General features: G+C 48.0%; 1 protein-coding gene across 1 annotated transcript in view; it reads right to left on the bottom strand.

The window, feature by feature from the left end:
- Window positions 1-13885, bottom strand: part of LOC124011565 (transcriptional regulator ATRX-like) — a 96508-nt gene that overhangs the window by 69844 nt on the left and 12779 nt on the right. The window contains 6 exon segments of the mRNA XM_046325022.1: window positions 65-134; window positions 4226-5507; window positions 5616-6354; window positions 6459-6962; window positions 8492-8559; window positions 12480-12589. Coding sequence (XP_046180978.1) covers window positions 65-134; window positions 4226-5507; window positions 5616-6354; window positions 6459-6962; window positions 8492-8559; window positions 12480-12589 — 2773 coding nt within the window.

The following is a 13885-nucleotide window of genomic DNA, read 5'->3' as shown; positions in this document are numbered from 1 at the left end:
TGGTTGAGAAGCATGCAGTTCAGGACATATTTGGTTTGTCTTGAATTAAAATACTTTTTAATACCTGTTCTCAGGCTCATCATCATCGTCCTCCTCATCGGCCATCTGAGAAGCGTCATGGTTACCTTCATCTCCTTCAGACACACAGAGAAGGGTCAGGGGTAAGAGACCATGTTTTCCCATAAGAGACGGACATCAGTCAATCAGCTACATTTTCCACTTCAGATAAACTAGGATACTTTTCATTTAAAAGTCTTAGTTTGCCAGTCTGTCGGACCGTCTCCTGCTATATAGAATAATATGCATCTGCTAGCCATCTATTGATAGGATAGTCCTGTCCGTCACAAAGCAAGAGATGACACATCCCGCCCACGGTAACACGTCCCGCCCCCAGGTACAATTTCTGCACACTGTGGTTGCAGTTTAATTTCCTTACAGAGCATGCTGGTGAATTAGAATGTAACGTAAATGGTAATGACGAGTGAAAATCCACTTGTTTTCTGGCACATTTATTTTCTTTGTCCTGTTTCACAATAACAAACCACGCGGAGTCACGGTAGTCTATTTACTGTGCTTTGACAACTGACCAGCAAGTGTTGACTATTTTATAAAAGGTGTAGAACTGTCACATAGCAAACCACGCAGAGTCACGGTAGTCTATTTACTGTGCTTTGACAACTGACCAGCAAGTGTTGACTATTTTATAAAAGGTGTAGAACTGAATAAAGTTGATCTCCTATACACCTTTGCCATTTATAAATCATGCAGCGTGGTTATATGTCCATGGTATTGCCAGGCTCGCCGCTAAACAGCCTCTCGCTAGGCTCGCCGCTAAACAGCCTCTCGCTAGGCTCGCCGCTAAACAGCCTCTCGCTAGGCTCGCCGCTAAACAGCCTCTCGCTAGGCTCGCCGCTAAACAGCCTCTCGCTAGGCTCGCCGCTAAACAGCCTCTCGCTAGGCTCGCCGCTAAACAGCCTCTCGCTAGGCTCGCCGCTAAACAGCCTCTCGCAGGGCTCGCCGCTAAACAGCCTCTCGCAGGGCTCGCCGCTAAACAGCCTCTCGCTAGGCTCGCCGCTAAACAGCCTCTCGCTAGGCTCGCCGCTAAACAGCCTCTCGCTAGGCTCGCCGCAAAACAGCCTCTCGCTAGGCTCGCCGCTAAACAGCCTCTCGCTAGGCTCGCCGCTAAACAGCCTCTCGCTAGGCTCGCCGCTAAACAGCCTCTAACTAGATTCACCATAAACAGCCTCTAGGTAGATTCACCATAAACAGCCTCTAGGTAGATTCACCATAAACAGCCTCTAGGTAGATTCACCATAAACAGCCTCTAGGTAGATTCACCATAAACAGCCTCTAGGTAGATTCACCATAAACAGCCTCTAGGTAGATTCACCATAAACAGCCTCTAGGTAGATTCACCATAAACAGCCTCTAGGTAGATTCACCATAAACAGCCTCTAGGTAGATTCACCATAAACAGCCTCTAGGTAGATTCACCATAAACAGCCTCTAGGTAGATTCACCATAAACAGCCTCTAGGTAGATTCACCATAAACAGCCTCTAGGTAGATTCACCATAAACAGCCTCTAGGTAGATTCACCATAAACAGCCTCTAGGTAGATTCACCATAAACAGCCTCTAGGTAGATTCACCATAAACAGCCTCTAGGTAGATTCACCATAAACAGCCTCTAGCTAGATTCACCATAAACAGCCTCTAGCTAGATTCACCATAAACAGCCTCTAGCTAGATTCACCATAAACAGCCTCTAGCTAGATTCACCATAAACAGCCTCTAGCTAGATTCACCATAAACAGCCTCTAGCTAGATTCACCATAAACAGCCTCTAGCTAGATTCACCATAAACAGCCTCTAGCTAGATTCACCATAAACAGCCTCTAGCTAGATTCACCATAAACAGCCTCTAGCTAGATTCACCATAAACAGCCTCTAGCTAGATTCACCATAAACAGCCTCTAGCTAGATTCACCATAAACAGCCTCTAGCTAGATTAATCATAAACAGCCTCTAGCTAGATTAATCATAAACAGCCTCTAACTAGATTCATCATAAACAGCCTCTAGCTAGATTCACCATAAACAGCCTCTATAGCCAGATTCACCATAAACAGCCTGTTAGGCGCGCCATTGAATTTGAGGCCAACAGCACCCAAACATTTTAATGGATCAGGTTTTTCCCAGATATCAAAGCGGTCTCCTGATGAGGTTCATTGTTGTGGACTTAAAACATCCAATTTGTTGTTTTTCTATTTTTAAAAGCGTGATTTCGATTAAGAAAAACAGAAACCTGGAAAAACTAATCAAATGGAATCAGACAAAATAACAAACATATTTAACATGGTCCTAACTAATGATCATTTCACATTAAAATATATATATGTATGTAAAATCAGAATGATAACACTGAACATGATGTAACCTTGTAATTTGTTCAATGAAACCTTAATTGTTTTAATTTTTATGATGTGGGCTACTTAATTCATTTCTAATTTAATACATTGTTCTTTAAACTAACATTATTGAGCTAATTCATATCTTGCAGAAAAACTTTAAAGAAACTTAAACTCAAAAGACAGGTTTAATTGAGTCTTATTTAGAAAATAATCCTGATCATATAGGCCCAGATCATATTCAAAACAAATAACAATAAACTGAATTCATTTAAATTATAGTCTTTCTTTACCCGAGCTCTCTATCTCTGTTCCTGGAGAGCTACAGGCCTGTAGGTTTTCACTCAAACCCTAATCAAGGGCAACTGACTAATAATGAACTGGTTGATAATCTGAATCCTGTTAGGTTACAACTGAGGTTCGAGTTACAACCTACAGGAGGGTATCTCTCCAGGAATCAAGGTTGGAGAGCCCTGTTCTGCACAAAACCACAACTAATGTTTCCAATCTGGGAGGTAAACTCGATAAGGTATAAAATAATTTCACTGTCTATTTCGGATTTAATCTTCAGAAATAATTTCTTTGGCCAAAAAATGTCAAACCCTGAGGGTCAAGCCTCACACCCCAGTGGCCCCTTCTGATGACCAGGTGGCGAATCGCATCTCTGCATGTCTGGCAGACATATCAGTGTGGATGACGGATCACCACCTCAAGCTGAACTTCGGCAAGACGGAGCTGCTCTTCCTCCCGGGGAAGGACTGCCCGTTCCATGATCTCGCCATCACGGTTGACAACTCCATTGTGTCCTCCTCCCAGAGCGCTAAGAACCTTGGCGTGATCCTGGACAACAAACTGTCGTTCTCAACTAACATCAAGGTGGTGGCCCGTTCCTGTAGGTTCATGCTCTACAACATCCGCAGAGTACGACCCTGCCTCACACAGGAAGCGGCGCAGGTCCTAATCCAGGCACTTGTCATCTCCCGTCTGGATTACTGCAACTCGCTGTTGGCTGGGCTCCCTGCCTGTGCCATTAAACCCCTACAACTCATCCAGAACGCCGCAGCCCGTCTAGTGTTCAACCTTCCCAAGTTCTCTCACGTCACCCCGCTCCTCCGCTCTCTCCACTGGCTTCCAGTTGAAGCTCGCATCCGCTACAAGACCATGGTGCTTGCCTACGGAGCTGTGAGGGGAACGGCACCTCAGTACCTCCAGGCTCTGATCAGGCCCTACACCCAAATAAGGGCACTGCGTTCATCCACCTCTGGCCTGCTCGCCTCCCTACCACTGAGGAAGTACAGTTCCCGCTCAGCTCAGTCAAAACTGTTCGCTGCTCTGGCTCCCCAATGGTGGAACAAACTCCCTCACGACGCCAGGACAGCGGAGTCAATCACCACCTTCCGGAGACACTTGAAACCCCACCTCTTTAAGGAATACCTAGGATAGGATAAAGTAATCCTTCTCACCCCCCTTAAAATATTTAGATGCACTATTGTAAAGTGGTTGTTCCACTGGATGTCATAAGGTGAATGCACCAATTTGTAAGTCGCTCTGGATAAGAGCGTCTGCTAAATGACTTAAATGTAAATGTAAATGTCAAGCCTCACACCCCAGTGGTCAAGCCTCACACCCCAGTGGTCAAGCCTCACACCCCGGGGGCGCCTGGCTGGCTACTCTACGTACTTGTGGAAAACACTGCAGAGGTCAGATGTTAAATCAGTGGAGTTTAGGTCGAGTTGTATTGACAACACAGTGTAGCGTCTGCCTTGTAGAAACAGAGAGCTCAATATACCGCTTTCAGAAACAACAGCTCTACTCACCTGAGGACTGGTGGAAGGTTCCCCTCCCTGCTAGCACCGTCTCCTCCACGATGGGTTTAATCTTCTGCTGGTCTCCACTCTCCTCTCCAGACCCTCCTCCCTCCTCCTCATCGTCATCAGGTTTAATCTTCTGCTGGTCTCCACTCTCCTCTCCAGACCCTCCTCCCTCCTCCTCATCGTCATCAGACGATGAATCTTGCTGCTTGGCTCCTCTACTTCTGGCTTTGCGTTTCAGTTCGTACGACCGCCTCCGATCTCCGCCCTTGTTCTCCTTCTCCTCTCTTTCCTTCTTCACACGGCTGCTCCTCCGTTTCCCCGTCGCCAGTTTGCTGAGTCCCTCCATCTCCAGGTCCGAGTCGGAGGAGCCGTCCGAGCCCTTCTTCTTGGATGTCTTTTTGGCAGAAGCTGAGGAGGACTTCTTTTTCTTCTTCTTCTTTGCGTCTTCGTCTGAGTCGGACTCTGAGTTGTCTGAATCGTCGGCTTTCAGTTTGCGTTTGGCCGCCAGCTTCTTGTCAGTCTTCACCTTGTCATTCTCCTCCTCCTCTCCATCTTTCTTGCTGAGTTTGAACAGGCACCTTTTGAAGCTACTGTTGCCCTGGTTACCATCGGCGTCCTGCTGCGCATCCTCGTCCGAGCTGTGTTCTGCCGCTGCAGTCTGGAGCAGGATGTCCAGAACCTCGTCAGAGTCAGAGTCCACTTCTTGTTTAGAAGGGTCAGCGGTCACCTTGGGGGAGGCATTGCTCTGCTGCTGCTCCTCCTCCTCCTCATGTTCCTTCTCCGAGCTGCCTTTGGCTCTACTCTTCAGCCTGCTGGGACTCTTGCCCTCTGAGTCACTGTTCTCTGGAGAGGATTCGGCCATCTTGTTCTTCCCGTCCGGTGACTTCCTGAGGGGTGTGGTCTTTGTGCGGCTGGAGCGGCGGCTGTCCTCCTCAGAGCCCCCACCTTCCTCCACCTCCTCCTTACTCTTCTCCTTGCCTCCATCCTTACTCTTCTCCTTGCCTCCATCCTTACTCTTGTCCTTGCCTCCATCCTTACTCTTGTCCTTGCCTCCATCCTTACTCTTGTCCTTGCCTCCATCCTTACTCTTGTCCTTGCCTCCATCCTTACTCTTGTCCTTGCCTCCATCCTTACTCTTGTCCTTGCCTCCATCCTTACTCTTGTCCTTGCCTCCATCCTTACTCCTGTCCTTGCCTCCATCCTTACTCTTGTCCTTGCCTCCATCCTTACTCTTGTCCTTGCCTCCATCCTTACTCCTCTGCTTCCCTCCATCCTTACTCCTCTCCTTCCCTCCATCCTTACTCCTCTCCTTCCCTCCATCCTTACTCCTCTCCTTCCCTCCATCCTTACTCCTCTCCTTCCCTCCATCCTTACTCCTCTCCTTCCCTCCATCCTTACTCCTCTCCTTCCCTCCATCCTTACTCCTCTCCTTCCCTCCATCCTTACTCCTCTCCTTCCCTCCATCCTTACTCCTCTCCTTCCCTCCATCCTTGCTCATAGACCTGGAGGTGCGTGTGGTAACCACTGGAACGGGCGTCAGCTTCACAATCAGGTTCTTCACCTTGGGCATGGCCTTCTCCTTATGGGTTTCAAGTGACTTCCTGTTTGAGTCGGCGGCGGGGCTCTCGGATTGGCTAGCAGCGGTGGTTTCCATGGCGTTGTTGCCGGGCGTTAACCCTGTCGAGTCCGCCAGACTCTCTACCATTTGGAAGAGCTCGTCAGGGACGGCCGGCCCGACGGACACAATGTCTTTATCCCGTTCACCCTCCTCCTCCTCCTCTTCTTCTTCTTCATCCTCCTCCTCCTCCACTGCTGTCTGGTCTTTGGCCTGGCTATCTGTCTCTGTGTCCGAGTGGTCCTGAGGCGCGGGGGCGGGGCTCCCCTCCATCTCTGCGTCCTCTGACAAGCCCCCATCCTCCTCTAGCTCCTCCCCGTCCTCAGTGTCGGCCATTTTATCCTCTTCTGCCTCCTGTCCATCCTCAACCATGTTGTCAATCTGATCGTGGCCGTCGTGGCCGTCGGTGTTGGAAACAGCATCCCCGTTCTGCATCCCCTGGTCCTGGGAAGTGAACTGTGACTCCAAGTCCTCCTCTAGGGCAGCATGGGCCTTCTTCAGATCAGCCAGAACAGACCTAGAGAGAGATAGATGGATGAATGGATAGATTAGGCAAAATAACAGAATTGGGTTGCCTCACTTACTTTGTAGCAGTCATAATATTAACATGTGTTAGGATACCTGAAGGCATTGAGGTGTCTGGTCCCGCTGCCACCTCCTCCTGCTCCCTGCTCCTCCTCAGCCTGCTGGATGAAATGGATGAAGGTGTTGTTGAGCCCTGTGGTCGTCTCAATCAGCTTCTTGGTCCTCTTCACCAGCTCCTTGGGGACCTTCAGGGTCTTATAGGAGAAGGTGAGGGTCCCTGACCCGTCTGAATGTTCCTTACCGTTCACCACAGCTTTACCATGGTGGTGGTGACCTTTACCCTTACTGTGCCCTTTCACCTCCTTCCTCTCTTTCTTGCATCCCGTGCGCCAGAAGCTCTCCAGCTGGGCCAAGATGTTGGAGCAGTTGGAGGCGATGTCTGACAGAGGCTGAGGGCTGCAGATATAGCAGGACCATTTACTGTCCTTGTCGGTGATCATAGACAGCTCCTTGCGCCCCAGGTTACGCAGGATGCACTTCTTACAGAAGGCGTTGTGGCAGTAGTCACAGCAGATCAGGTTGCCACCTTCAGCACACCACCTTGGGGCGTAGTTAAGATAGCGAGGAAAGTCAACTTCAAAACGTGACGTATCTTAATTGGGATTTGCAGCTGTTGTTGGGAAGCAATGACTCATTCTAAAAAATGACAAAGATAGTGCACTATATAGGGAATAGGGTGGCAGTTGGGGCGTAGCCCTTGGTGTGGACTAAAATAGGTGCTGGGACTCTTTGAAAGTAGGTACTCATAGTCGAGAGCCAATATTGTACAAGAGGTGGCGACACTCAAGCAGTAGAACAGGGAGCTTACGGCAGCTAGAACAATGGCGACCGTTTGAGGGGACCTGCCTGCACTGTTCGTCCATGTTTCTGTGAGGGGACCTACCTGCACTGTTCGTCCATGTTTCTGTGAGGGGACCTACCTGCACTGTTCGTCCATGTTTCTGTGAGGGGACCTGCCTGCACTGTTCGTCCATGTTTCTGTGAGGGGACCTGCCTGCACTGTTCGTCCATGTTTCTGTGAGGGGACCTACCTGCACTGTTCGTCCATGTTTCTGTGTTCTGTGAGGGGACCTACCTGCACTGTTCGTCCATGTTTCTGTGTTCTGTGAGGGGACCTACCTGCACTGTTCGTCCATGTTTCTGTGTTCTGTGAGGGGACCTACCTGCACTGTTCGTCCATGTTTCTGTGTTCTGTGAGGGGACCTACCTGCACTGTTCGTCCATGTTTCTGTGAGGGGACCTGCCTGCACTGTTCGTCCATGTTTCTGTGTTCTGTGAGGGGACCTACCTGCACTGTTCGTCCATGTTTCTGTGAGGGGACCTGCCTGCACTGTTCGTCCATGTTTCTGTGAGGGGACCTGCCTGCACTGTTCGTCCATGTTTCTGTGAGGGGACCTACCTGCACTGTTCGTCCATGTTTCTGTGAGGGGACCTGCCTGCACTGTTCGTCCATGTTTCTGTGTTCTGTGAGGGGACCTACCTGCACTGTTCGTCCATGTTTCTGTGTTCTGTGAGGGGACCTACCTGCACTGTTCGTCCATGTTTCTGTGTTCTGTGAGGGGACCTGCCTGCACTGTTCGTCCATGTTTCTGTGTTCTGTGAGGGGACCTGCCTGCACTGTTCGTCCATGTTTCTGTGTTTCTGTGAGGGGACCTACCTGCACTGTTCGTCCATGTTTCTGTGTTCTGTGAGGGGACCTACCTGCACTGTTCGTCCATGTTTCTGTGAGGGGACCTACCTGCACTGTTCGTCCATGTTTCTGTGAGGGGACCTGCCTGCACTGTTCGTCCATGTTTCTGTGAGGGGACCTGCCTGCACTGTTCGTCCATGTTTCTGTGAGGGGACCTACCTGCACTGTTCGTCCATGTTTCTGTGTTCTGTGAGGGGACCTACCTGCACTGTTCGTCCATGTTTCTGTGTTCTGTGAGGGGACCTACCTGCACTGTTCGTCCATGTTTCTGTGTTCTGTGAGGGGACCTACCTGCACTGTTCATCCATGTTTCTGTGTTCTGTGAGGGGACCTACCTGCACTGTTCGTCCATGTTTCTGTGTTCTGTGAGGGGACCTACCTGCACTGTTCGTCCATGCCGTCCTCGTCTTTATTGATGTCATCGCTGGTGTAATACTTATAACACGACTAGAGGGAGAGGAAACAACAGTGATGCACAGATATTACGTTTTTGGCTGATACCGATATTGTCCTTGCCAAAATAAAACAATACCGATAACCGATATTTAAAGTTTCAGCAGAAGCATTTTAGTTTGGATGCAGCGGTCTAAGGCACTGCATCTCAGAGCAAGAGGCGTCACTACAGTCCCTGGTTTGAATCCAGGCTGTATCACATCTGGCTGTGATTGGGAGTCCCATAGGGCGGCACCCAGCGTCGTCCAGGTTTGGCCGGTGTAGGTCGTCATTGTAAATAAGAATTGGTTCTTAACTGACTTGCCTAGTTAAATAAAGGTCACACACACACAAGCTTTGTTGTAACAATTCAATATCAAATACACTGCATTTCAAACTACAATTTAATGAATGCAGGTCTTGGTAAATTATATCTTGTCCAAATAGAAGACTTTTACAACCTTTGTGCCCCCTACCCTAGAGTGAGGTTATTTTCATCTCCGGATGAGAAGCGTGCCCAAAGTAAACTGCCTGTTACTCAGGCCCAGAAGATAGGATATGCATATAATTATTAGATTTGAAAAATAGAAAACTCTAGTTCCCAAAACTGTTAAAATAATGTCTGTGAGTATAACAGAAACTGATATGGCAGGCAAAAACCTGAGATGTTTTTTTTATGTTTATAGTTTTCTATTGAATGCCATCACAGTATCCATTGACCTAGGACTCAAATTCTACTTCCTATAGCTTCCACTAGATGCCAGCAGTCTATAGAAATTGTTTCAAGCTTGTATTCTGAAAACTGAGGGAGTAAGACCACTCTGAGTAAGTGGATAGTGGAAAGTCCCCAGACCTGTTTGCCCGACCGAGAGCCTTTATTTCTTTTTATATTGATGAAGCTTTTGTCCGGTTGAAATATTTTCGATTATTATGACTAAAAACAACCTGAGGATTGATTAAACATCGTTTGACATGTTTCTACGAACTTTACTGATACTTCTTGGATTTTTCGTCTGCCTGTTGAGACTGCCTTTGGGCCATTGGATTACTGAACAAAACGTGCCAACAAAATTGAGGTTTTTGGATAGAAAGAGGGACTTTATCGAACAAAACAAACATTTATTGTGTAGCTGGGAGTCTTGTGAGTGCAACCATACGAAGATCAAAGGTAAGTGATTAATTTTATTGCTATTTCTGACTTTTGTGATTAGTCTACTTGGCTGGTAACTGTATGTAATGATTTGTCTGCTGGGTGCTGTCCTCAGATAATCGCATGGTATACTTTCACCGTAAAGCCTTTTTGAAATCTGACACAGTGGCTGGATTAACAAGAAGTTACACTTTATTTTGATGTAGAACACATATTTTCAAGAAAGTTAAATATTTGATTTGAATATTTTTTTTAATTTTGCGCTCTGCAATTTCACTGGATGTTGGCCAGGTGGGATGCTACCGTCTACCATAACAAGTTTTATGGCCCACTAATTTCATTATTTTATCAAAATAGTTGTACCTGCTTTTTTTTGCAATAATCACTGATCTGGCTTTCAGGTCTTCTTTAAAAATGATATTTTGTTTAAATTGAACCAGAACCATGCATGATGCACATTTACTAATGGCGTAAACGAACACCGGTCTCATAAACAATCTCTCAAGAACAAGCCCACGTGTTAGTGAGTAGCCAGGGGCTTGGTGTGAGTGGGAGTGGCTTGGTGTGAGTGGGAGGGGCTTGGTGTGAGTGGGAGGGGCTTGGTGTGACTGGCAGGGGCTTGGTGTGACTGGCAGGGGCTTGGTGTGACTGGCAGGGGCTTGGTGTGACTGGCAGGGGCTTGGTGTGACTGGCAGGGGCTTGGTGTGACTGGCAGGGGCTTGGTGTGACTGGCAGGGGCTTGGTGTGACTGGCAGGGGCTTGGTGTGAATGGCAGGGGCTTGGTGTGAATGGCAGGGGCTTGGTGTGAGTGGGAGGGGCGTGTTGGTGAGTAGCCAGCTAATATTTAGACTTCAAGTTCAGCCAACTTGAAACAAGGTATAATTTGATCAGCTCTGGAATACAGCTAAAAAGGCAAAACAGTTGGATTAGAAACATGACCTCCTGTCCGTCTCCAACTGTTGGAACAGCATGCTAGCCTGTCCGTCTCAAACTGTTGGAACAGCATGCTAGCCTGTCCGTCTCAAACTGTTGGAACAGCATGCTAGCCTGTCCGTCTCCAACTGTTGAACAGCATGCTAGCCTGTCTGTCTCAAACTGTTGGAACAGCATGCTAGCCTGTCCGTCTCAAACTGTTGGAACAGCATGCTAGCCTGTCCGTCTCAAACTGTTGGAACAGCATGCTAGCCTGTCCGTCTCCAACTGTTGAACAGCATGCTAGCCTGTCCGTCTCCAACTGTTGGAACAGCATGCTAGCCTGTCTGTCTCAAACTGTTGGAACAGCATGCTAGCCTGTCTGTCTCAAACTGTTGGAACAGCATGCGAGCCTGTCCGTCTCAAACTGTTGAACAGCATGCTAGCCCGTCCGTCTCAAACTGTTGAACAGCATGCTAGCCCGTCCGTCTCAAACTGTTGGAACAGCATGCTGGCCTGTCCACTTTAAATGTATTATATAATTGTGTTTATTCTAAAACACAGACTAGACAGCTTGTATAAGCAGTCCGAGGGGCTCGGTGTGAGTGGCAGGGGGAGGGGCTTGGTGTGAGTGGCAGGGGAGGGGTTTGGTGTGAGTGGCAGGGGGAGGGGCTTGGTGTGAGTGGCAGGGGCTCGGTGTGAGTGGCAGGGGGAGGGGCTTGGTGTGAGTGGCAGGGGAAGGGGCTCGGTGTGAGTGGCAGGGGGAGGGGCTTGGTGTGAGTGGCAGGGGAAGGGGCTCGGTGTGAGTGGCAGGGGAGGGGCTTGGTGTGTGTGTAAACAGAGGAGGAAACAAAGTGAGAGGTTTCACTCTCGCCCAAATCTGTTCAAAATCATCCCAATGTGTTTCTATGGGTGTATTTTGGTCCTAAGCTTGTCGCCTTTGGGACGACTCCCATTGTTAAGGGGACATTAGCATCTCCTCATTATATTCAGATCTCTGGTGTAAACGGGAAGGAGACGAGAGCAAAAAGACATGAGAAAATGCGGACAAACGCTAAAAACTATTCTTGTGATATTGGCATTCCAAATCAAATCAAATTTTATTTGTCACATACACATGGTTAGCAGATGTTAATGCGAGTGTAGCGAAATGCTTGTGCTTCTAGTTCCGACAATGCAGTAACACACACCATTTGGAATATCTCGCAAAAACATACATTCAAATGAATCATATATATGTCCAACCCTAAAGGAGCATGGTGGAGCTCAGACAGAGAGAGAGACAGGCAGAGAGAGAGAGAGAGAGAGAGAGAGAGAGAGAGAGAGAGAGAGAGAGAGACAGAGAGAGAGACAGAGAGAGAGAGAGAGAGACAGAGAGACAGGCAGAGAGAAAGACAGGCACAGAGAGACAGGCAGACAGAGAGGGAGAGAGACAATCATCCCACAATCACAGACAAGAGAGGAAAGGGTATGTCTGCAGGCAGGCAGGCAGGCAGGCAGGCAGGCAGGCAGGCAGGCAGGCAGGCAGGCAGGCAGGCAGGCAGGCAGGCGAGACAGACAGACAGACAGACAGACAGACAGACAGACAGACAGACAGACAGACAGACAGACAGACAGACAGACAGACAGACAGACAGACAGACAGACAGACAGACAGACAGACAGACAGACAGACAGACAGACAGACAGACGAGACAGAGACAGAGACAATCATCCCACAATCACAGACTAGAGAAGAAAGGGTATGTGAGAAAGACAGACAGATGGAGACAGAATTTGATAGAGAGACAGACAGATGGAAAGATGTAGAGCCCGATAGGAGACAAACAGACAGATGGAAGATAGACAGAGAGGGTGTTGCAGGTGTATCTACCTTGCAGAGGAGCACATGGAGCATCGGGTGCTCAAACACTGAGTGGCGCTGGAAGTGGTTGACCTGCTGTCCACAGGCGGTGCAGTCTATCCTCTCCTCCAAAGTGTTATCTGGATATAAACAGAGGAAGACCGAGAGACAAACATGTTTAGTTTACATCCAGTATCAATCCCAAACTGAATGATTTCATTCAGCAGCAGGTCTGGATATTAGGCAGTAGGAAGACACATTCCTGGTCAAAACCTTTTATTTAACGATGGGAGGATTCAAACCGTTTATCTATTCCCTATATAGTGCACTACTTTAGACCAGAGCCCTATTCCCTATATAGTGCACTACTTTAGACCAGAGCCCTATGGAACCCTATTCCCTTTATAGTGCACTACTTTAGACCAAAGCCCTATGGAACCCTATTCCCTTTATAGTGCACTACTTTAGACCAGAGCCCTATGGAACCCTATTCCCTTTATAGTGCACTACTTTAGACCAGAGCCCTATGGAACCCTATTCCCTTTATAGTGCACTACTTTAGACCAGAGCCCTATGGAACCCTATTCCCTTTATAGTGCACTACTTTAGACCAGAGCCCTATTCCCTTTATAGTGCACTACTTTAGACCAGAGCCCTATGGAACCGTATTCCCTTTATAGTGCACTACTTTAGACCAGAGCCCTATGGAACCCTATTCCCTTTATAGTGCACTACTTTAGACCAGAGCCCTATGGAACCCTATTCCCTTTATAGTGCACTACTTTAGACCAGAGCCCTATGGAACCCTATTCCCTTTATAGTGCACTACTTTAGACCAGAGCCCTATTCCCTTTATAGTGCACTACTTTAGACCAGAGCCCTATGGAACCCTATTCCCTTTATAGTGCACTACTTTAGACCAGAGCCCTATGGAACCCTATTCCCTTTATAGTGCACCACTTTAGACCAGAGCCCTATGGAACCCTATTCCCTTTATAGTGCACTACTTTAGACCAGAGCCCTATTCCCTTTATAGTGCAATACTTTAGACCAGAGCCCTATTCCCTTTATAGTGCACTACTTTAGACCAGAGCCCTATTCCCTTTATAGTGCACTACTTTAGACCAGAGCCCTATATAGTGCACTACTTTAGACCAGAGCCCTATTCCCTATGTAGTGCACTACTTTAGACCAGAGCCCTATTCCCTATGTAGTGCACTACTTTAGACCAGAGCCCTATTCCCTATATAGTGCACTACTTTAGACCAGAGCTCTATTCCCTATATAGTGCACTACTTTAGACCAGAGCCCTGTGGAACCCTATTCCCTATATAGTGGTACTACTTTAGACCAGAGCCCTATTCCCTATATAGTGCACTACTATAGACCAGAGCCATATTCCCTATATAGTGCATTACTTTAGACCAGAGCCCTAT

The sequence above is a fragment of the Oncorhynchus gorbuscha genome, linkage group LG23, assembly GCF_021184085.1.
Source record: "Oncorhynchus gorbuscha isolate QuinsamMale2020 ecotype Even-year linkage group LG23, OgorEven_v1.0, whole genome shotgun sequence".
Taxonomy (NCBI): Eukaryota; Metazoa; Chordata; class Actinopteri; order Salmoniformes; family Salmonidae; genus Oncorhynchus; species Oncorhynchus gorbuscha.
This window is presented reverse-complemented; position numbering and strand designations above follow the sequence as displayed.